The sequence below is a fragment of the Mesoplodon densirostris genome, chromosome 2, assembly GCF_025265405.1.
Source record: "Mesoplodon densirostris isolate mMesDen1 chromosome 2, mMesDen1 primary haplotype, whole genome shotgun sequence".
NCBI lineage: Eukaryota > Metazoa > Chordata > Mammalia > Artiodactyla > Ziphiidae > Mesoplodon > Mesoplodon densirostris.
Window position 1 is genome coordinate 108,247,299 of NC_082662.1, and position 22,449 is coordinate 108,269,747.

Consider the following 22,449-nt stretch of genomic DNA (forward strand, 5'->3'; position numbering starts at 1 on the left):
GGCAATGGCTCCAGTTTTCTTGGATGGCTTTTGGAGGCCTGGACCACCAACACTACTCTCTAATCCTGGCAAGGAAAATTGTTAGTTGTTAAAGTTTAACGTTTCTTATAGCTAATAGATAAATTTTAGGTAAAATGGGACACAGTTATATTTTATAACATTTTCTATTTATAATAATTTACTTTAAAATGTAGTTTCTAGTTAGATACTTTGGCAAAAAGTAGAGATTCTCAAATGCAATCACCCATCCACAGGAGCCTATATAGCTCATGGTGACTTTCCATTGTTTAACAAATATTGCGCTAGTTACCTCCTAAGTGGTACGTAGAAAACTTTGAAAGACTCCTTTAATATTATAATTCTTACCATTAAAAGTAATGGCAGAGTAACTTAGATCAACTCACCCGTTCATAATAATTATAAACTCCAAACAAAATATTAAAGGTACCAGAGAGCAATCAAAGCGGGCAGAAATTAGAAGGGATATGAGCCTCGAAGGAAAAAACAAACTACGTATATGAAACATGCATTTATACACCTTTTTCCCTGAAGGTATTCCCCAGTTCATGAAGCACAAGAGAAACAGAAAGCAAGCAGAGAATGCAAGTCTTACTGAGCTAAAGAGTCAAAGGTGTCTAGAATTGTCAAAGCAGCTGAAATTTGAGGAGGAGAAATCCTGGAAAAAACAGAACCACAGAGGAGGTAGCCCTAAAATATGTAATGTAACTCCACAACAAGATGATATTTAGGAACACAGTGGAAAGCAAGAGCTAGAAGGCTGAAAAGCTGAGCATGGTTCTGGGGAGTCAGAGGTTTTACTTTAAATCCTACCAAATTAGAGGGGCTTGGGATACACCCCAGAATATGGTAAAAACCTCACGCTTTCCACTGAACCCACTGAGGGGTCATACCTCGGGAGTAAGGATTATACCTAGAGCCCAAGTCTAGACCAAGACGCACCACCAGACTAAAAGCAAAACAGACCCCCTATAGCACAGCCCAAATAGCATCAAGGTGATCTTCCAGTAACATTCTTTCACAGAAGATAAAGTTTAAAATGCATCACTCACAATGTCCAGAAAACAATAAAAACTACCATAAACATGAAGTAAAGGGAAACTGTACCCACAGTCGAGTTAAAGAGCTGTTTATGGAAACACATCCAAAGACAACCCAGATGTTAAAGAACTGGCAAACAAGGACTTTAAATAACTATGATAAATGCGTCCTTAAAAATACACATTTTGTGAATTTTACAAATCATAACCTCACCCACCCGCAACATTCTAGTGAACTTGAGTTGCCCATGATTTTTAATCAAAGTGGGATTTGGAATGGTTTATATCTGAAAGCCTGAGAAAACAACTTGAAAGTGATTAATGACAGCCAAATTTAATTATATATTTACATCTCCCAGTAGGACAAGCGAGAGAATGAAATGCCTTATCTCTCTGTAGTGGGAGGGCTTTATTAAGATATGACAACAACTATTTAGGAGCAAGAATTGAGTTTTATGCAAGATTACACCGTTTCTCCTTGTCTGGCTCCCAATCTAATCACAGACTGATAGAGTACTTAGACTCTTAACAGTTAGAAAAAACAGTTGAGCTGTGTACAAAACTAACCTTTAAAAGTACTTATCCTCATCTGTCAATGTGATCTTATCAAGGATTTCTATAACTTCCATAAACAACCATTATAATTTAGCTGAATCAATAACATTATGCTCTTTAAAGAGACAGTCAGATACATTCTACTTTAAAACATTTTCCATTAACTCCTACCCACCCACCCCAGTAAAAAAATTTGGCCTCAGCTTTCTTTTCCTAATCCACTAAGCAATCTCACGAATAAAAAGACAATCATATGTCCTGCATATCTGATGTAATTTTTATAAACCTTCTAAGTGTTCTAATATTTATTAGCATTTTGTGAAAACAGTATTTACTGAGCAAGCTGGAGTAACTTCTTTCCCCAGGGAAAACAAGCAAAGCTGGCGAAGATATACTGAAAGGTCTGCTAAATAAATGTTATTTTTACTTAAATTTTTCTTAACGTTTTGTGGAGGTTGGCTGGCATGGAACTGTAGGACGACTGATTTGGCTTCCCTGATATTGTTCTTGCTTTTCCTGTGTCCACTTATGTTGACATTGATACTCCTGAAGATGCTAACATTACTTTTATTGAAGTAGAGAAACATTCTCTTTTTACAAGTTTTGTTGTTCACATCGGTCTCCCGAAAAGATGGCCTTGCCCATTTTATTCCCTTACTCTCCCTTTCTCTAGAAGCTTGTTTCCCTCACAACAGGGTTGGAAGACATCTAAGGGATGTCCAGGACTAAATCCAGAACTATATCCATAAGCAACCCACCCCATCAATAATTAACAAGTATCCAGGGACAGAATTCAGGCAGCTCCATTTTTGTCAATCACAAAGTGGGTTCCCTGTTTCCTAGCAATGCTTCTTCCAAAAACTAGGGTCATCTTTGTCTCTCTCACCTTGGCTGCAGAGTCTGAGACTAACAGCTCACACATCTGTTTTCTCCCCGAAATGACCCTTAGTGTCCATTCCTGGTAAGTGCTCAGAGACTGGTCTCCTCTACAGCCCTCTTTCCCCATGTCAGACCACAAATATGTAGGCCAACACTTAGAACGTATTTGAAATTCTCCCTACATAAGTCACCAAGTTGAATTATCTCTAAATAGAACTAAATTGCCTCTCTGTATAGTACTACCATCCTGAATGCTACATGAAGCCAACAAAATTCTCAGAGGAAAGGACCAGTTTCTACTTATTTAAGACAAACAGATTTAAAGACATGTGAATGATATCTACTGAGCACTTTTGGTTCAAGAAACATATCGTTGAGCGCTAGCTACATACCAGGCGCTGTACTAGGCATTAACTGTGCAAAAGCACACAAGACCAGGACTTCACACTCTAGTGGGAGAAACCAACACATCAACAAATGATCATAGTATAATGGATTAACTACCACGAGAGAGATAAATAATAGAATAAAGCAAGTAACTAAGACACCAGATGCCAAAAAGAGATTAACAAGATTTCAGTGGCCAATTCTAAGGTACTAAGTCCCTTTCCTTATTATCTCCCGTTGTGTTTCCATTCTTAGAGGAGACTATATCACATGTTTTCGGCTGGATTTTTTTCCCAGCTAGAAAAACTAAGTGAACAGCCCATAATCAGTTACATAAAAAGTTTCACTTCCAGTGTTATATTTATTCCAATCCAAACAACCTATCGTTAAGCTTTACTGTCATCACAGCTTAAAATATTTTCACTTTGGTGAAGAAAATTTTTTCTGACTTGGAAAATTCTTGTTCATAACATTAAAGAACTTAGATCCTATTGTCAGAGTAAAATTGATTGGGAAAATGTCATTATTATAATTATGTTTTTCAGTTAAATATCCAGAAAAGAAACAAACCCATGTTGGATAAACTCACTTCAAATGCTTATCAAGGACTTCCCTGGTGGCACAGTGGTTAAGAATATGCCTGCCCATGCAGGGGACACAGGTTTGAGCCCTGTGTCCGGGAAGATCCCACATGCCGTGGAGCAACTAAGCCTGTGCGCCACAACTACTGAGCCTGCGCTCTAGAGCCCGCGAGCCACAACTACTGAGTCCACGCACCACAACTACTGAAGCCCACGTGCCTAGAGCCTGTGCTCCACAAGAGAAGCCCCCGCACCGCAACGAAGAGTAGCCCCCGCTCGCCGCAACTAGAGAAAGCCTGTGCACAGCAACGAAGACCCAATGCAGCCCAAAATAAATAAATAAATTATTTTTTTTAATGCTTAGCAAGCAAATACTTCTACCAAAGCAAAGAACAAATATATCCCATAAAAGTGTTAAAGAAGATAAATGTCATATTACCAAATCTTATTTTCCATTAAAGAAATAGAATGGAAACACGTTCCTATCAAATATTTTCAATTGAGGTTGAAGAGGGAAAAAAATTATCCATAGGCAACCTAGAGATTTTATGAGATTACCTCACATGTTTCCTCAAACAAAAAGTATGGCTACACTAGAGGATGATCAGAGAGAAAGAAAAGAAATGCTCCTGAGGACTAGCCTAAACCCCCTAGTCCTATCTACTCCTCATCCTTATTCTTTTAAACCTATATAATGACGTTCAGCCACAGCCCCTGCTCCCCACCCCATCCCTACAAGCATGTGTGCATCTTCTCTCAGTCTCTCTTTCAGAACTGATTTTTTATATTAGATAAAAAAGTTTCACATGGCTGTAGTATTTACTTACAGTAGGCAGAATTAAAATTAACATCTATTTGGTTTGACTTAAAAACAAGATCACAGCTAACACGTTGAGAAGCGATTCCGAGGCTTTGCCTTAAACTGAAAAATGTAAAAGAATGCACTCACTATATTTAACTAGCTACTCACTGAAAGTCTTTTTCATGATGAAAAAGATAAGACAGTAAGTTCTTATTAACCATTTATCTGACATCCACATCCTCATCCCCCACAAAAACTACATCAGAAAAGTTAGAGAACCAGTAACATTTCACAGAAGTATTAAAAACAGAGTAGTATTACTAAATCTTGTCCAATTTCCTATTGAGGAAAAACAAAATACATAAAGAAGGAAAAAAACAGAGAAAAACTTACTTGCAGTACCCTGTACCATTGTGGTAGGTAACACATATTCCTTCATTTACACAGGGCTCATAGCCGTCCCGACATTGCAATGCTAAAAACAAAAACAAATACACATTAGAAATAAGTCACTAGTCATAACCCTCAGACATCAGAGAAACATCATCCAATCCAGGTCAACATTCATTCCCATATCCAACTTGATTTAGGTTTCCCTTTAGAGTTTTAATCATCTTTTTATCTTTTGGCTCCTGCGGTCATAGAAGTACAGAAGCTCATCCCAAAAGTCTCTTCCCACGATTAACTGTTCTGTGGTCCTGAATGATACTCTTAATTCTCTGTGCCTCTATCTCTCTGGCTGTTACATCCCTATTTCCCAATGATACTAAGAAAATTAAAGCTATACTATCCATGATATGCCATGAGCATCTTGGGATTTGGATACTTCAGATGAGCAATGTAAGGATTCATCAATGAATATCTAGGAAGACCTGGGTAGATACTAGGTCACCATGATATTAATGAATTACTTAAGCCTCAGGTGAAGTTTCAAAACAGGCCATTTCAAGAAATAATCAGAAACATCAATAATATTCGTTCAACAAACTGTATTTGAGAGCCTTGTGTGTACCAGACACTACAGTAGGATCCAGAGGAAAAAGGGGAAATGGAATTCATAGAGAAATGAATAAAACATAATCTCTAACTTTAAGGGGCTCCCACAAAGATGGGGAGTAGACTACAAATAGAGATTGTAGAGGAGGAGGGGAGGGATTAAAGCGAAGAAAATGAGAAGTTAATTTTATATATATAAATAAAACAATAATTCACAAATTCTTGAACCCTAGTCCCTTTAATAAAAAGGTACTTCATCATCCTAATCCCTCCCAAAAGCAGACTACCCAGAAATAAACAGCAATAGTAGAAACTTTCATTGATTTCAGCCAGAAGAGGAGGAAGGCCACCCAAAGCCTCGTTTGCTGGATAATTACAGTACCTTGATTGTTTAGCTTTTAGAGTTGGAATTTTCATCACCAAAATGCTTATCAAGAATACTAATAACAAGTGGAATTGCAAGACAGAAAGAAACTTTGTCAAACAATAAAAATCAAAATTGAAGTCCATGAACTTTTTCTAGAAGATTATTAAGATCTTCATCTCCTAGGATGGTTCAAGTATAAATACCTGAAAGCAAAACCGAGAAGTCTCCACTTTTGAGTTTCCTCTGTGCGTACCACTCTATGAATAAACTGCGATATCAGAGGCTTTAGGTCTGCCCTTCCGGGGCATCAAAACCAGCTTCTTCTCACAGCGGGGCCCAGGCACAAGCTGGATGTTAGAAAAGCTCCTCCATTAACAATTACTGCATAAGAGCCTTCTATTTGCCCAGTACTGTTATCAAGTGATGAAACCCTTTGAGAATATGTTTACAAAAATCTCAGCTCTTAAGGTAATAATATTTTTAAAAACTAGTGATAACAATAGCAGCTAACACATAGCACTTACTAAATACCAGGTATTGTTCTAAGCCCTTTACACAGACTACTTCAGTCTTCCCAACAACCCTATGAAGTAGTTAATTTCATTAAACCCATCCCACAGAAAGGATAAGTGACCCGCCTATTGTCACAACAGTGAGTGAAAGAACCAGAATTTGAACGTAGGGAGTCTGGATCTCATGAGAGAGTCTGTTTTCTTAACTACAGTAATACACCGCTTCCCACCATCTGACATTTTTCTTCTCAAGATGGGCAAAATAGGTATTATTATACCCACATATTAGAAAGTGAAGGCCAAGAAGGTTAAGAGGTCTCCTCATGGGGCATTCCTCCATAGCACTAGCTGTGACACTGCTGGGCCTTACTGAGTCCAGCCCTGTCTCCATGACAGCTATTGGTATCACACAAGCAGTCACTAGGCTGCAGCCTGAGCAGGCATATTCAGGAAGAGGGTCATCTTGTTGTCCATATCCCACTTCCCTGTAGGGCTCAAATGCTCCCTCTTCCCACACTGATAAGCCCAATGCAACAACTATAATTAAAACAGTTAATGTCAGGTTATTTCCTCCATACCAAAGTTCTCAAACTGATTTTTTTATTCTCTTTAGACACTTTTATTAGTTTCAATGAGAACTTCCTGACTTTTTTTCTATTTGCTTTTTTCTTTAAATAGGAAAGGAATGTCCCGCAGGCCCAGAGCAAGCCACAGCTCTGTCCTCCCCCTGCAGCCCAGAGCAAGCCACAGCTCTGGCCTCCCCCTGCAGGAATCCTGGGGCAGTGGAGGGAGTCAGGAGTCCTGAAACCCTGGCTCTACCACAAACTAGCTGCACTACTGCAAGAAAAACACAACCTCATGGGGGCTCAATTTCCCAACCTGTAAACCAAACTGGGGTAAACTAAATGCTGCTGAAGGATCCCCTGTGATCCAACAGTGACAACTCCCTCATTAAAAGTAGATGAATGGCATGCCTGGTACCTAGAGAAATCTATCCAGAAGGACAAAAGAAGCCAGCCACCCATGACTCAGAAAGCCATGGGTGCAAAAAAAAAAAAAAAAAAAAAAAAAAAAAATCACAGTCTGTTCCTATTAAGCATCCCAGCAAATCATTACAGTGACAGGTGCAGAGAAATACAAACAACCTAAAGTCAACATGTGGCAATCAATCTAGAAAATAACTTCACAGCGTAGCCTTAGTGAACCAATCAAATTCAGGGACCAAAAAGGAGGTAGGCTCACAAGGCTAATAATTAATGCCATTTGGCTGATCCGTAGGATCATGCTACCTTGAACCTTTAACATTTACTAAGCCACGGTTCTCAAACTTTAGTATCAGAATCATCTGGAGGGCTTGTTAAAACACAGACTGCTGGACTCCACCCCCCCAGTTTCTGAGTGAGTCAGTCTAAAGGGGGCCTGGGAATGTGCATGCCTAACAAGTTCCCAGGTGATGCTGATGCTGCTACTCTGAGGAGCCACACTTGGACACAACACCTGTACTAAGGCATGGTGGTCCACTTTAAGGAATCCCCTAAGACTATATAATCCACCAGAAGGCTTGGATGATCTAGATGACAATGTATTGCCTGGATGAATAACAAAAACAACAAAAAAGTAAAATTTGAGACTCACAACTTTGCTCAGAGGTTATTTCTGAATGAATACTGTAATTATTTGTCATAAATATAGAAGTTAAAACTTTGATAACTAAAAACCATGACAGTGAGGCTGGGAAAGATCTCATTTCAAAATTCAATTTACTTTTTTCCCAACGTAAAACACTTAAATTTAACAATAAAATTAAAAGCAGCTTTATATTTGTAAAGTAAAAAGTGAAATGTTCCATCATATCAGTTAGACATTAAACTGATGTTTTAATAGACTCAGAGAAACCGGTCGCTCAAAAAAGGAGTGACTTTTTCCCGAATTTTCATCTTAAGCTACAGAGGTTACTCAATAAATGCTGGCTGACGAATATCAATCTCATATATGTATGTGCCCCCTGCCCCCCAAAAGGGCAAAAACAAAAAGAAGCAGTGGATTCCAATTTCATCACTCCATCACTTGGCAATGTGACACAATATCTAGAATATTTCCAATTTTCACACATTTTCTGTACTGCATATTTGGGGACTAGTCTTCCAATACTCAGAAACATACTTACAGACGGAATTCCCTGGAGGTCCAGGGGTTAGGACTCCACACTTTCACTGCCAAGGGCACGGGTTCAACCCCTGGTCGGGGAACTAAGATCCCACAAGCCTCAGGGAGCAGCCAAATTCATTTAAAAAAAAAAAAAAAAGTACTTACAGAGCATCTACTACGTGAGGTGCAGGCCCTGATGTCAGGGAAACCATGGTTAACAGAATAAAGCCCCTGTCCTCATGAACCTTATTTCTACTAGGGAAAGACAGATAATGAATAAGTAAATTTATTTATTATCTCACAGTGGTAAGTGATAGATTCTATTGGAAACAGAACCCAGTTATGGGATACAACATAATCAGGAAGGCTGGAGGTGTAGGGACCTACTTTAGATAAAGTGACTAGGAAAGGCCTCTCTCAGGTGGTTTCCTTTGAGCTAAGACTTAAATGAATAAGAATAATGAAGATATGGGGAAACAGTGATCCCAAGCAGAGGAAACAGCAAGCGTAAAGGCCTGGAGATGGAATGAGACTGGTATTCCATGTCTGTATGGCTAGAAATTATTAAACAATGGGGAGGGTAATAGGAAACAGCAAAGAAAGCAGGCAGGGGTTAGATTACAGCTTCTACTCTAAGGGTGAGCATGAACTACTGGGCTGCTCTAAGCAAGGAAAGCAACACAACCAGATCTGTGTTTGAAAAAAGTCAAGACTGTTAAATGTTCCAGTGTGTGAAGGCTTTTCTTCCTTTCTTATATAAGCTTATGCAAGTCACCCCACTTTAGACTAGGCCGAAGCCACTCATTTTCTCAGCTCCCCTGCAAATGGTAAGGATTTTATTCTAATCCCATCTAACCTCCCAAAAAGACAATGTTACAAGTGTCAGTCCACCACTCGCTAATCTGCAGTGGCTTTCAGTTCTTACTCAGTTTTCAGAACTTATTCTCAGCTTGGCTTCAGAAGAACCAGTTGAGAGGTGGATGCAGTACCTTCGGTAGGTACAGAGCCAAGCTTGGCACTTTTTCTTCCAGGGACGAGTCATTCCTTCCTTCTTCCAGTCGAAGCCCTCACCCTGGCCTTCAAGATCGCAGCCTACATTATGCGCCCAGCATTTCACCTCGAACTGCTTTGGAACGCAGCCTCTTGCTTGCACGGACCACTGTGAACTCAGTTCCTTGCCTCCACTAGTATCTCAGCTTCCTCTGATTGCCACTTCCCCTTTACTATCTAAATTCTGCTCCTTCCTCCCAGGCCCAGCTCACCTTCTGCCTGGCCCACAAAGCTTCCCCTGGACGGTTCTGTCCTCACAGGCCAACCCCTACCCTTGTAACACTCATAACTCACAATTTAGCATTTAATTCTGTACTGTCTCCTAACTCCCTCGGCTTTTACACTTTTAAGTTCCTAGATGACAGAAACCATTTCTTCTCTTCTGTATATTTGAGGCAATATAGTTTAGTGATTGAAAGCATAAATGCTGAAATCAGGATCTCAGTTGGAATTCCAGCCCCACCATTTACTGTCTATCTGTGTATCCTCTTTGTACTTTCATTTCTTCTTGTACAAAATAATCTCTCTCAGAGCCCTGGCAAGAATGAACTAAATTAATACATTTAAAGAGCCTAGAACAAATGCCTGACACATAGTAAGAGCTCAAAAAAGGACTGCTCACATAGTAGGTACTTAAATTCTTTGTAATTGATTCCATGATAAATGGTGGCTTTAGAGGAACTTGTTATATCAGTCAAATCCCAGTTTAACAAACTGAGAAATCTGGAAAAATAGAAGAGCCCTAAGCAATTTAGGACATATCAATAAATGGAATAAATTCTTCCCAGTTGCCACCAATAAAGGTCTAGTAAAAGATATCCTGAACTACTACAAAAAAACAGTCACTCACTGTTCAAAAAAAAAAAAAAAAAAAGGTATAGCACTGCAAGCATAGGGAGAAGTGATTCATGAAAGGTAAAATAACACTATATATGAGCAAAAATGTCATTCAGTTTTAATATGGTGCTTTTACTACTTGTTGAACGACTACTCGGAGTATGGCCCTCTACTAAGCACTGCATGAAAATCAAACAGGGACAAAGCAAACAATTCCTATTCTCATGGTGCACACAATCTAGGGAAGTTAGGAATAGGGACAGACAGAAAATGACATACCCAAATGACTAAGATAAATAGGAGTAAAACAAAAATTGTTTTTACTGTATACCTTTAGCAGACCCTCTCAATATCAATTTCAGAATCACTCCAGAAAGAACTTTTAAGAAATACAACACAAACATTTGTTGTTTAGCACTAAGTATAACTCAGTCCAGACAAGGTTCTAGTAAAGTTTATCAGCCTCATTTGTATATAAATACTGCAAACAACAGAATAAACTGTCATTGATTTTTACCAGTTCCAGTGCCTAAGGAATTTGCCCATTTAGGGACAGGCCCAAGATATCCAGACTTAATGGAACTGTCCTTAAAACTTCCTCTAGGCATTTACCTAGGTTTTCCAGGGCTTTTCAGTATCATGCCAGCTACATATCACTGGTTTAAAAGCCTCCCTTTGTTTTAGGAATCTCTAACATGAGTAATTAAGTCTGCACCCCAGCCGGTGTAATCTGAGCAGCCTTCAAATGTGTTTCACTTGTTGCATTAACATGTAATCGTTTTAAATTGGCATTACTTGTTGCTTTGTAGCCTCTTCAAATAAGCCTCTGTTGTCCAGCTCACATGATTTTTTTCATATCCTGCTCCCCCTGTCTGCAGGATGGCATCTGTTTGTGCTTTTACATCCACTGATGACTCAAAAGACATTTTAATGCCTTGAATGGCTGGGGTTCCTAAAATACGTGAAGAGGAGGCATAGAGGGCCCCTTTAATTTACTTTTCAACGTTTATGCAAATTTCAAGTAGCAGCATTTGAGAAAGATGAAGTCTGAGTTTATGCCCTAGGACCTTGGCTGTGGCTGGCTGCTATTGCTTCAGGCACATGGTGCTGGAAGAGGCTCAGTAAAATGAACAAAGCAAAGTTTTCTAAAATGACTGCTTGCATTATTACCAAAAATAGGAGAATTGAGGGCAGACAGGGAGACATCAGGGATTTGCAATAAGTCTCGCAGCACCCTGCAATTTCAAACAACAAAGCTTTCGCTAAATTTTTTATTCCAGTTTTTGGGATTAAGCCATGAAAAAAAAGAAAATCCAAACAAACAGAAGTGCAGAAGCTTCAAATCCCAAGTAGTACATTTAAAGAAAAACAAAATGGAGAAACATCTGTCTTCCTCCTTGAAATCTGCCTTGATTAAAAGGCACATAAATGAAACAAGAGAGATATTAATTTTATTTTCCTGATAGTGTTCCAAGGATTTCTATGCCCCTTAAAGGTATCATCTAATAGAACATTTGTTTTCTACTTAAGAGATGATGATACCAGACCCACAGAAATTAAGGCTTAAGCTGTAAGATTCATAGCAAAATATTACTACTTTTCAAAAGCAGGTATGCCTTGATTTAAGAAAATATAACCAACAAAAAACTGAATTTATAAATAACATAAGGGTATTTTTTAAATTATTAATAGCATTTTTGTTTTATAAAGATATTCATCCCAGTGAGTTGGTGAATCTATAATAATCTTTCATTTTAAAAATTCCAATTTTTGTCCTATTTTATAATGTTGGATTTATTACAAAAAACAAAATTTGGCACACTTGCTGAACTATGTTAACATATATTATGCACTGCGTTTTTTTCTTTTTCTTTTCTTTTGCTGTATTTTTAAAGACTGCAGAAAAAATTTACTTATGAGTTAAATTTTAATTTCTTAGTTTTGGGGATGAAAATGGACTTCCTCTTCCATATGAAGTGCAATATATGAAAAATACACATACACTTATAAATCATGTGACCAATTTGTTAATAATCATCTCTACACAAACATTCTTCCACCTGGAAAATACTTCCCCTCCCTTTCTTCCTTCTCCATCTTGCTAACCCCTACTTATATTTCAAATCACGAATAAAGCATTACCTTCCTTAAGAAGCCCTCAGAGACCCTCCAGTCTGATTTACATGTCCCTCCTCATACTCCCCTTACATCTTGGGCAGATGCATTATAAATACAGGCTCACCAATTTCTCTCCACCTCTGAGCAAATTCCCTAAAGGCAGTGACCATGATTGGCTCATCTTTATATAACCAGGACCTAGAACAGTGCCTGGAACACAGCAGGTATACTCAATATTCATAAAATATTCAATGAACTAACTATCTCTAACTTTGACAAAACCTTTTAACAAACTCAACAATCGGTTTATGTGTTTAAAATATTCCAAGGCTCCAATTTTAATAAGCATGGGGATACCCAAATGTGACTGTGCCTAATAATTCTGATTTCATATTGTGTAAGGAGTAAAAAAGTAAAATATGGAGGAAAAAATGGTGCAAATTTCCTGGCCTTTAACAGGGATGAAAAGTTGAGAAAATGGAACCATACTTTTTAATCTTCACAAACCTAAAACATCTTTGGAAGTTCCTATCTTAAAATTTGCATGAATAAATAAACACCCTTCCCCGTGAATCTTAAGCCATGTGTATTATGGTAAGAATTGATTTAAATGGTTTGAACTGAAGCCAAATAATTTACATCTAAATGGCAAATGCAGAAAACATAGGTATAAAAATTCCAAATGAATGCTAAGCTAAGATAGTATGCTTTTTTTTAAAAACATCTTTATTGGAGTATAATTGCTTTACAACGGTGTGTTAGTTTCTGCTTTATAACAAAGTGAATCAGCTATACACATACATATATCCCCATATCTCTTCCCTCTTGCATCTCCCTCCCTCCCACCCTCCCTATCCCACCCCTCTAGGTGGTCACAAAGCACCGAGCTGATCTCCCTGTGCTATGCGGCTGCTTCCCACTAGCTATCAGTTTTACATTTGGTAGTGTATATATGTCCATGCCACTCTCTCACTTTGTCCCAGCTTACCCTTCCCCCTCCCCGTGTCCTCAAGTCCATTCTCTACCCCTGAATCTTTATTCCCATCCTGACCCTAGGTTCTTCATGACCTTTTTTTTCTTTTTTTTTAGATTCCATATATATGTGTTTAGCATACGGTATTTGTTTTTCTCTTTCTGACTTTACTTCACTCTGTATGACAGACTCTAGGTCCATCCACCTCACTACAAGTAATGCAATTTCGTTTCTTTTTATGGCTGAGTAATATTCCATTATATATATGTGCTACATCTTCTTTATACATTCATCTGTCGGTGGACACTTAGGTTGCTTCCATGTCCTGGCTATTGTACATAGAGCTTCAATGAACACTGTGGTACATGACTCTTCTTGAATTATGGTTTTCTCTGGGTATATGCCCAGTAGTGGGATTGCTGGGTCATATAGTAGTTCTATTTGTAGTTTTTTAAGGAACCTCCATACTGTTCTCTATAGTGGCTGTAACAATTTACATTCCCATCAACAGTGCAATGGGGTTCCCTTTTCTCCACACCCTCTCCAGCATTTATTGTTTGTAGATTTTTTGATGATGGTCATTCTGACTGGTGTGAGGTGATACTTCATTGTAGTTTTGATTTGTGTTTCTCTAATGATTAATGATGTTGAGCATTCTTTCATGTGTTTGTTGGCAATCTGTATATCTTCTTTGGAGAATGTCTATTTAGGTCTTCTCCCCATTTTTGGATTAGGTTGTTTGTTTTTTTCATATTGAGCTGCATGAGTTGCTTGTAAATTTTGGAGATTAATCCTTTGTCAATTGCTTCATTTGCAAATATTTTCTCCCATTCTGAGGGTTGTCTTTTCGTCTTATTTATGGCTTTCTTTGCTGTGCAAAAGCTTTTAAGTTTCATTAGTCCCATTTGTTTATTTTTGTTTTTCTTTCCATTTCTCTAGGAGGTGGATCAAAAAGGATCTTGCTGTGATTTATGTCATAGAGTGTTCTGCCTATGTTTTCCTCTAAGAGTTTGATAGTGTCTGGCCTTACATTTATGTCTTTAATCCATTTTGAGTTTATTTTTGTGTATGGTATTAGGAAGTGTTCTCATTTCATTCTTTTAAATGTAGCTGTCCAGTTTTCCCAGCACCACTTATTGAAGAGGTTGTCTTTTCTCCATTGTATATTCTTGCCTCCTTCATCAAAATTAAGGTGACCATATGTGCATGGGTTTATCTCTGGGCTTTCTATCCTGTTCCATTGATCTATATTTCTTTTTTTTGTGCCAGTACCATACTGTCTTGATTACTGTAGCTTTGTAGTATAGTCTGAAGTCAGGGAGCCTGATTCTTCCAGCTCTGTTCTTCTTTCTCAAGATTGCTTTGGCTATTCGGGGTCTTTTGTGTTTCCATACACATTGTGAAATTTTTTGTTCTAGTTCTGTGAAAAATGCCATTGGTAGTTTGATAGGGATTGCACTGAATCTGTAGATTGCTTTGGGTAGTATAGTCATTTTCACAATGTTGATTCTTCCAATCCAAGAACATGGTATATCTCTCCATCTGTTTGTATCATCTTTAATTTCTTTCATCAGTGTCTTAGAGTGATAGTATCCTTTTATTGTACAGTACCATTTTCCCCATGGGTAGATACACTGATACACATCCACAAAACAATAAGCACCAATATGGTCCAAAATAGCTCCAATGTATTTCTTCACTGTAAGTATCTAACCCTTTGTAAAATGACACTGACCAAAATAGTTACAAGGTTTTCATGTCCAAAAGGGTCAGGATCTTAGTGTAATAAAACCCAACAGAGGGTAAGAAGCTATATCATATTTGGAGTTAAATTATTCTCCACACAAAGGACTATATATTTCTGTACTGCTTAGTGGTCATAAAAGGCCAATCTGAGGTATTATTCCACTGTCTTATATCTTCTATTATCTATTCTGTTCTATGGTCTCTATCTGCTCTCTTATCAGAGACAAACTCTGCCTGTCACCAATTTCCTGTGCTTTTAGTAAACACTCCCTTTGTAAAATTTTTAAAAGACTATTTTGTTAAGCACAGCTCCATTTATCAAAAACCCCTTAACTTCAAATACATGCTTTTAAGTACCCTTGCCAGAAAAGAATTTTATAAATATATATAATTTTCTTGATACCCACCCAAAAGAAACAAAGTGTCCTTTTAGCTTAAATTGTTCAGAATGCTTTTTAAATGGAGTAGACAATTTCTACTGTTTGTTAATTTAGAGGTAGACCCTAAAAAGAAAGAATAAGGGACAAAATTATGTCCAAAATGAAAATGGAAAAATCTAAATTGTTATATGTTATTATATAAAATCATAGAAACTTCCCAAAACCAAATGGGGAAAACCCAGGGAACAACTTCAGATTTCCCCATGGGCATCCTTCCCCACAGGAAGGATTTTTTAAAATCCTTGGTTGGTAGCAGTAAATGTTACTCCCAAGAATCAAGTCACTGGAACACCATAATCAGTGTATTACACTAATGGATGATAGGAGGTCTGAATATACAAAGTCGCACTAAATGTTCTGAAGTCAGGATTTGCACAGCCTAAGCTCCTAACATTTGGGTCACTTCTATATTATTATCTGGGTCACTGAGGTTCTATATCTTCAGCCAAATGTAAACCCTATTCACCTGTGGACAATATTCAATTCAAAATTCCTTCACACATCACTGAGAACTGTCTAAACCCAAGAGCTCAAAAGGTTCTAAACTGTAGGCTCATACCCAGAATATCCCAGATAAGCAAAGAAACCAGCACTGTGAGGAAAATACCTAAATCTGGAGATGGTAAATGCATATCATTCCCATTTCCAGAGAACATGCCTGGGGCAACAACCTTGGAACAGAAGAAGGTAACAGAAGGAAAATAATCTTTATTAAATATCAAGGGTAAAAGAAAACATGAAATACAGCCCCAAACTTCCATTTTTATGTAGTTTTGTTTTCAATCCCTCCCTTCTTTTGTTTCTTCAAACACAAATCTATGCCAACTCATGCAAACAAAACTTTGGCCCCATGGTCAACAGAAAAGAATAATAATAAGGCATGTTTAAAAATATTTGATGAAGAGCTGATAATTTCAATGTTCAATCAATCCCTCTGAAAAACCCTAGTCCTCCAACTCCATAAAACTTTCAGGTACTCACATTCTTTCTTTACTGTGCACGTAAGCAAGAATTTATCTCTAAGACTACTTAGACTTCTGTGGAGTTAACACCAGTCATTTGAATAAAAACAGCCCAGCACACTAACAGTCACAATTTGGCCTGCAAATGTTCATGTCCATTCTTGCTCATCTAACTGTTGCTGGATGAGCCAAGAAAGACAGCAAACAGAAAATCTTATATACAGGCTTATCTCATTTTACTGCATTTTGCTTTACTGCATTTTTACAAATTAAAGGTTTATGGCAACCATGCGTGGAACCAATCTGTCATGCCATTTTTCCAACGGCTATTCCTCGCTTCATGTCTCTATCACATTTTGGTAATTTTCACAAAATTTCAAATTATTTCATTATTATTATTTCATTATTATTATTTCATTATTTTTTTTTATTATTAGAGGTTGGTTCATGAGGTTTAAGGAAAGAAGTCATCTCCTTAACATAAGAGCAGAAGGTGAAACAGCAAGTGCTGAGCAGAAGTTGCAGCAACTTATCCAGAAGACTTAGCTAAGATAATTAATGAAGGTGCTACACTAAACAACAGGTTTTCAGTATAGATGAAACATCCCTGTATTGGAAGAAGATGCCATCTAGGACTTTCATAGCTAGAGAGAAGTCAACACCTGGCTTTAGAGCTTCAAAAAACAGGCTCTTTTGTTAGGGGTTAATATAACTGGTAACTTTAAGTTGAAGCCAGTGCTTATTTACTGAATACTACTCCAAAAATCCTAGGGCCCTTAAGAATTATGCTAAATCTACTCTGCCTGTGCTTCAGAAATAGACCGACACAGCCTAGGTAAGAGTACACCCATTTACAACATGGCTTACTGAATGTTCTAAGACCACCGTTGAGAACTACTACTCAGAAAAATAGAGTCCTTTCAAAGTATTACCACTCAATAACAATGCACCTAGTTACCCAAGAGCTCTGATGGATGTGTGCTATGAGACTAATGTTGTTTTCATTGCTACTAACACAACATCCTTTCTGAAGCCCATGGATCAATAAGTAATTTTGACTTTCAAGTCTTATTATTTAAAAAATACATTTTGTAAGGCTATAGCTGCCATAGATAGAGATTTCTCTGATGGATCTGGACAAGGAAATTGAAAACCTCCTAGAAAGGATTCACCATTCTAAATATTATTGAGCTCATTTGTGATTCGTGGGAAGATGTCAAAATATCAGCATTAAAAGGAGCTTGGAAGAAGTTGATTCAAACCCTCTTGGATGACTTTGAGGGGTTCAAGACTTCAGTGGAAGCCCTGCACTCCAGGAGGCTAGCACCAACCCCAAAGCCCCCTCAAGCCAAACAGTCAATTGCATGGGAAACCTACCCTTCCCTCCTGCTGGCCCACAGCTACTGCATGAGACATGGCCTTGCAGTCAACCAGGCCAGGGCCCAGCCCCACTTATCAGCATGCACACAGGTGTTATCCCTGCCACAACAGTAGGGTGCACAGAGCCCACACAGGAGATACCCCCAGAACATATAGCTCTGGTAATCAGAGTGGAGCATGTTGCTGGGCCTTATCACACATCCCCTACATAAGGCCACTTCTCCAATAACGGGAAACATAACTGACTTACCTAACACATAGAAATAAACATGGAGAATTGGGCAAAATGAGGAGATGGAGGATACGTTCCAAAGGATGGAACAAGACAAAATCTCAGTAAAAGAACTAAACAAAGTGGAGATAAGCAATCTGCTCAATAAAGAGTTCAAGATAATGATCATAAAGATGCTCAACAAGCTCAGGAGAAGAATGGATGAACACAGTGAGAATTTTACCAGAGTTACAAAATATAAAAAAGAACCAAATAGAGCTGAAGAATACAATAACTGAAATAAAAAAATACAATAGAAGGAATCAACAGTGGATTAGATGATACAGAAGAACAGATCAACAATCTGAAAGACAGAGTAGTGGAAATCACTGAAGCTAAACAGAAAAAAAGGAAAACAACTTTTAAAAATGAGGACCATTTAAGAGACCTCTGGGACAATATCAAGAATACTGATTTTGCATGACAGGGGTCCCAGAAGAAACAGACAGAGAGAATGGAGCAGAGAACTTATTTGAAGATTAATAGCTGAAAACTTCCCTAAACTGGGGGTGGAAACAGACATCCAAGTCCAGGAAGCAAAGAGGGTCCCAAACAAAATGAACCCAAAGAGGTCCACACCAAGAGACACTATAATTAAAATGGAAAAAATTAAAAATAAAGACAGAATCTTAAAAGCAGGAAGAAATAAGCAACAAGTACAAGGAAACTCCCATAATACTATCAGCTAACTTTTCATCAGAAACTTTACAGGCCAGAAGAGAGTGGCACAATATATTCAAAGTGATAAAAGGGAAAAACCTACAACAAAGAACAGTCTATCCAAAAAGTTTATCACTCAGAGTTGAAGGAGAGATAAAAAGAGTTTTACATACAAGCAAAAGCTGAAAGAGTTCAGAACCACTGAACAGGCTTTACAAGAAATGTTCAAGGGACTTCTTTAAGCAGAAAAAAAGGTCACAACTAGAAATATGAAAATTATGTAAGAAAAAATCTCACTGGTAAAGGTAAAAATACAGTAAAGGTAGTAGATCAACCACTTATAAAGCTAATAGGAAGTTTAAAAGACAAAAGTAGTGAAATATATAGATGTTTATGTTGTTATATATGAGACTCAGGGTAACCACAAGCCAAAAATCTGTGATACACAAACAAAAGAGAAAGGAATCCAAATACAACACAAGAGATAGCCATCAAATCACAAGGGAAGAGAGCAAAAGAAGAAAAAACAACAAAGAAATAAAAAAAACAATTAACAAAATGGCAATAAGTACATATCTATCAATAATTACTTTAAATGTAAATAGACTAAATATTCTAATCAAAAGACAGAGAGTGGCTGAATGGACGCAAAAACAAGACCCATATATATGCTGCCTACAAGAGATTCACTGCAGATCTAAAGACACACACAGACTGAAAGTGAGAGAATGGAAAAAGATATTCCATACAAATATAAATGAAAAGAAAGCTAGGGTAGCAATACTTATATCACACAAAATAGACTTTAAAACAAAGACTGTAACGAGACAAAGAAGGACATTACATAATGACAAAAGGATTGATCTAAGAAGAAGGTTTAACAATTGTAAATTTGTGTGCACCCAGCATAGGAGCACCTAAATACATAAAGCAAATATTAACAAACGTAAAGAGAGAAATTGACAGTAACACAATAATAGGGGACTTTTAACATCCCACTTACATCAACATACAGATCATTGAGAGAGAAAATCAATTAGGAAACACTGGCCTTAAATGACACATTAGACCAAATGGATTTAATAGATATATACAGAACACTTCATCCAAAAAAACAGCAGAATACTCATTCTTTTCAAGTGCCCATGGAACAGTCTCCAAGATAGATCACATGCTAGGCCACAAAACAAGTCTCAATAAATTTAAGAAGACTGAAATCATATCAGGCATCTTTTCCGACCACAACAGTATGAGACTAGAAATCAATTACAAGAAAAAAACTGCAAAAAAAAAAAAAAATACACACATGGAGTCTAAACAACATGCTACTAAAAAATCAATTGAAAAAATCAAAGAGAAAAATCAAAAAATACCTAGAGACAAATGAAATGGAAACACAACAACCAAAATCTATGGGATACAGCAAAAGCAGTTCTAAAAGGGAAGTTTATAGCAATACAAGTCTACCTCAGAAAACAAGAAAAATCTCAAATAAACAATCTAACCTTACACTAAAAGGAACTAGAAAAAGAAGAATAAACAAAACACAAAGTTAGTTGAAGGAAAGAAATAAAAAAGATCATAGTGGAAATAAATGAAATAGAGACTAAAAACAATAGAAAAGATCAATGAAACTAAGAGCTGGTTCTTTGAAAAGATAAACAAAATGGATAAATCTTTAGCCAGACTCATCAAGAAAAGAGAGAGTACTGAAATCAATAAAACCAGAAAAGAAAGAGAACTTACAACAAACACCACAGAAATACAAAGAATCATAAGAGATTACTACAAACAGTTATGTCAATAAAATGGACAACCTAGAAAAAAATGGATAAATTCTTAGAAATGGACAATTTCCCAAGATTGAATCATAAAGAAGTAGAAAATACGAACAGACTCGTTATCAGAATTGAAACTGAATCAGTAATTTTAAAACTCCCAACAAACAAAATTGAAGAATAGAAATCATATGAGCATCTCAATAGATGCAGAAAAAGCTTTAGACAAAATTCAACATCCATTTATGATAAAAACTCTCAATAAGTGAGTACAGAAGGAACATACCTCAACATAATAAAGGCCATATATGACAAACCCTCAGCTTAATGGTGAAAAGCTGAAAGCATTTACTCTAAGATTAGGAACAAGACAACGATGCCCACTCTTGCCACATTTATTCAACATAGTAGCAGCAGTTCTAGCCACAGCAATCGGACAAGAAAAAGAAATAAAAGGAATTCAAATTGGAAAGGAAGAAGTAAAACTGTCACTGTTTGCAGATGACATGATACTATCTGTAGAAAATCTAAAAAAAAAAAACTATTTAGTTTAAAAAATAGTTTAAAATATAGTTTAATAAAATAGCTTAAAAAAACTATTAGAGCGCTTCCCTGGTGGCTCAGTGGTTGAGAATCTGCCTGCTAATGCAGGGGACACGGGCTCGAGCCCTGGTCTGGGAAGATCCCACATGCCACGGATCAACTAGGCCCGTGAGCCACAACTACTGAGCCTGCGCGTCTGGAGCCTGTGCTCCACCACAAGAGAGGCCATGACAGTGAGAGGCCTGCACACCGCGATGAAGAGTGGCCCCCGCTTGCCACAACTAGAGAAAGCCCTCGCACAGAAACGAAGACCCAACACAGCCAAAAAAATAAATTAATTAATTTTTTAAAAAGTCCAGTAGGTGATTTAAAAAAAAAAAAAAACTATTAGAATAAATAAATTCAGTAAAGTTGCAGGATGCAAAATACAGAAAACTGTTGCATTTCTATACACTAATAATAATCAGAAAGAGAAATTAAGAAAACTATCTCATTTACAATTGTATCAAAAGAATAAAATACCAAGGAATAAATCTAAAAGGTAAAAGACTTGTACTTGGAAAACTATATGACATTAATGAAAGGAACTAAAGATGACACAAACAAATGAACAGATATACCATGCTCATGGATTAGAAGAAGCAATACTGTTTAAATGTCCTAACTACACAAAGCAATCTAAGATTCAAGACAATCCCTATCAAAATATCAGTGCTGCCAGGAAAATGCAAAACCCAGAGTTGATGACAAAAAAAAAAAAAAAAAAAAATCAGTGCTATTTTTCACAGAACCAGAACAAATAATCCTAAAATTTGTATGAAACCTCAAAAGACCCTCAACAGCCAAAGCAATCTTGAGAAAGAACAAAGCGGGAGGTATCATGCTCCCAAACTGAAACTATACTACAAAGCTATAGTAATCAAAACAGTATGACATGGCACAAAAACAGATACATTGATCAATGGAACAGAATAGAGAGCCCAGAAGTAAACCCAGGTTTATATGGCCAATTAATCTACAACAAAGGAGGCAAGAATATACAATGGGGGAAAGACAGCCTCTTCAATAAATGGTGTTGGGAAAAACTAGACAGCTGCATGCAAAAGAATCAAACTGGACCACTTTCTCACACCATATACAAAAATAAATTCAAAATGGATTAAAGACTTAAATGCAAGACCTGAAATCATGAAACTCCTGGAAGAAAACATAGGCAGTACGATCTTTGATACTGATCTTAGCAATATTTTTTTTGGATCTATCTCTTCAGGCAAGGGAAATAAAAGCAAAAATAAACAAATGGGACTACATCAAACTAAAAAGTTTTTGCACAGCAAAGGAAACTATCAACAAAACAAAAAGGCAGCCTACTGAATGGGAGAAGGTATTTGCAAATGATATATCTG

The 22,449-nt window shown here is 37.2% G+C and overlaps 1 protein-coding gene across 2 annotated transcripts in view; it reads right to left on the reverse strand.

Annotated features, from left to right (window-relative positions):
• NOTCH2 (notch receptor 2) overlaps window positions 1-22,449 on the reverse strand; it is a 184,552-nt gene that overhangs the window by 127,784 nt on the left and 34,319 nt on the right. For both annotated transcript variants that reach the window (XM_060090369.1, XM_060090371.1), the window contains exon 2: window positions 4,656-4,737. In XM_060090369.1, coding sequence (XP_059946352.1) covers window positions 4,656-4,737 — 82 coding nt within the window. The remainder of the gene's footprint in view (window positions 1-4,655; window positions 4,738-22,449) is intronic.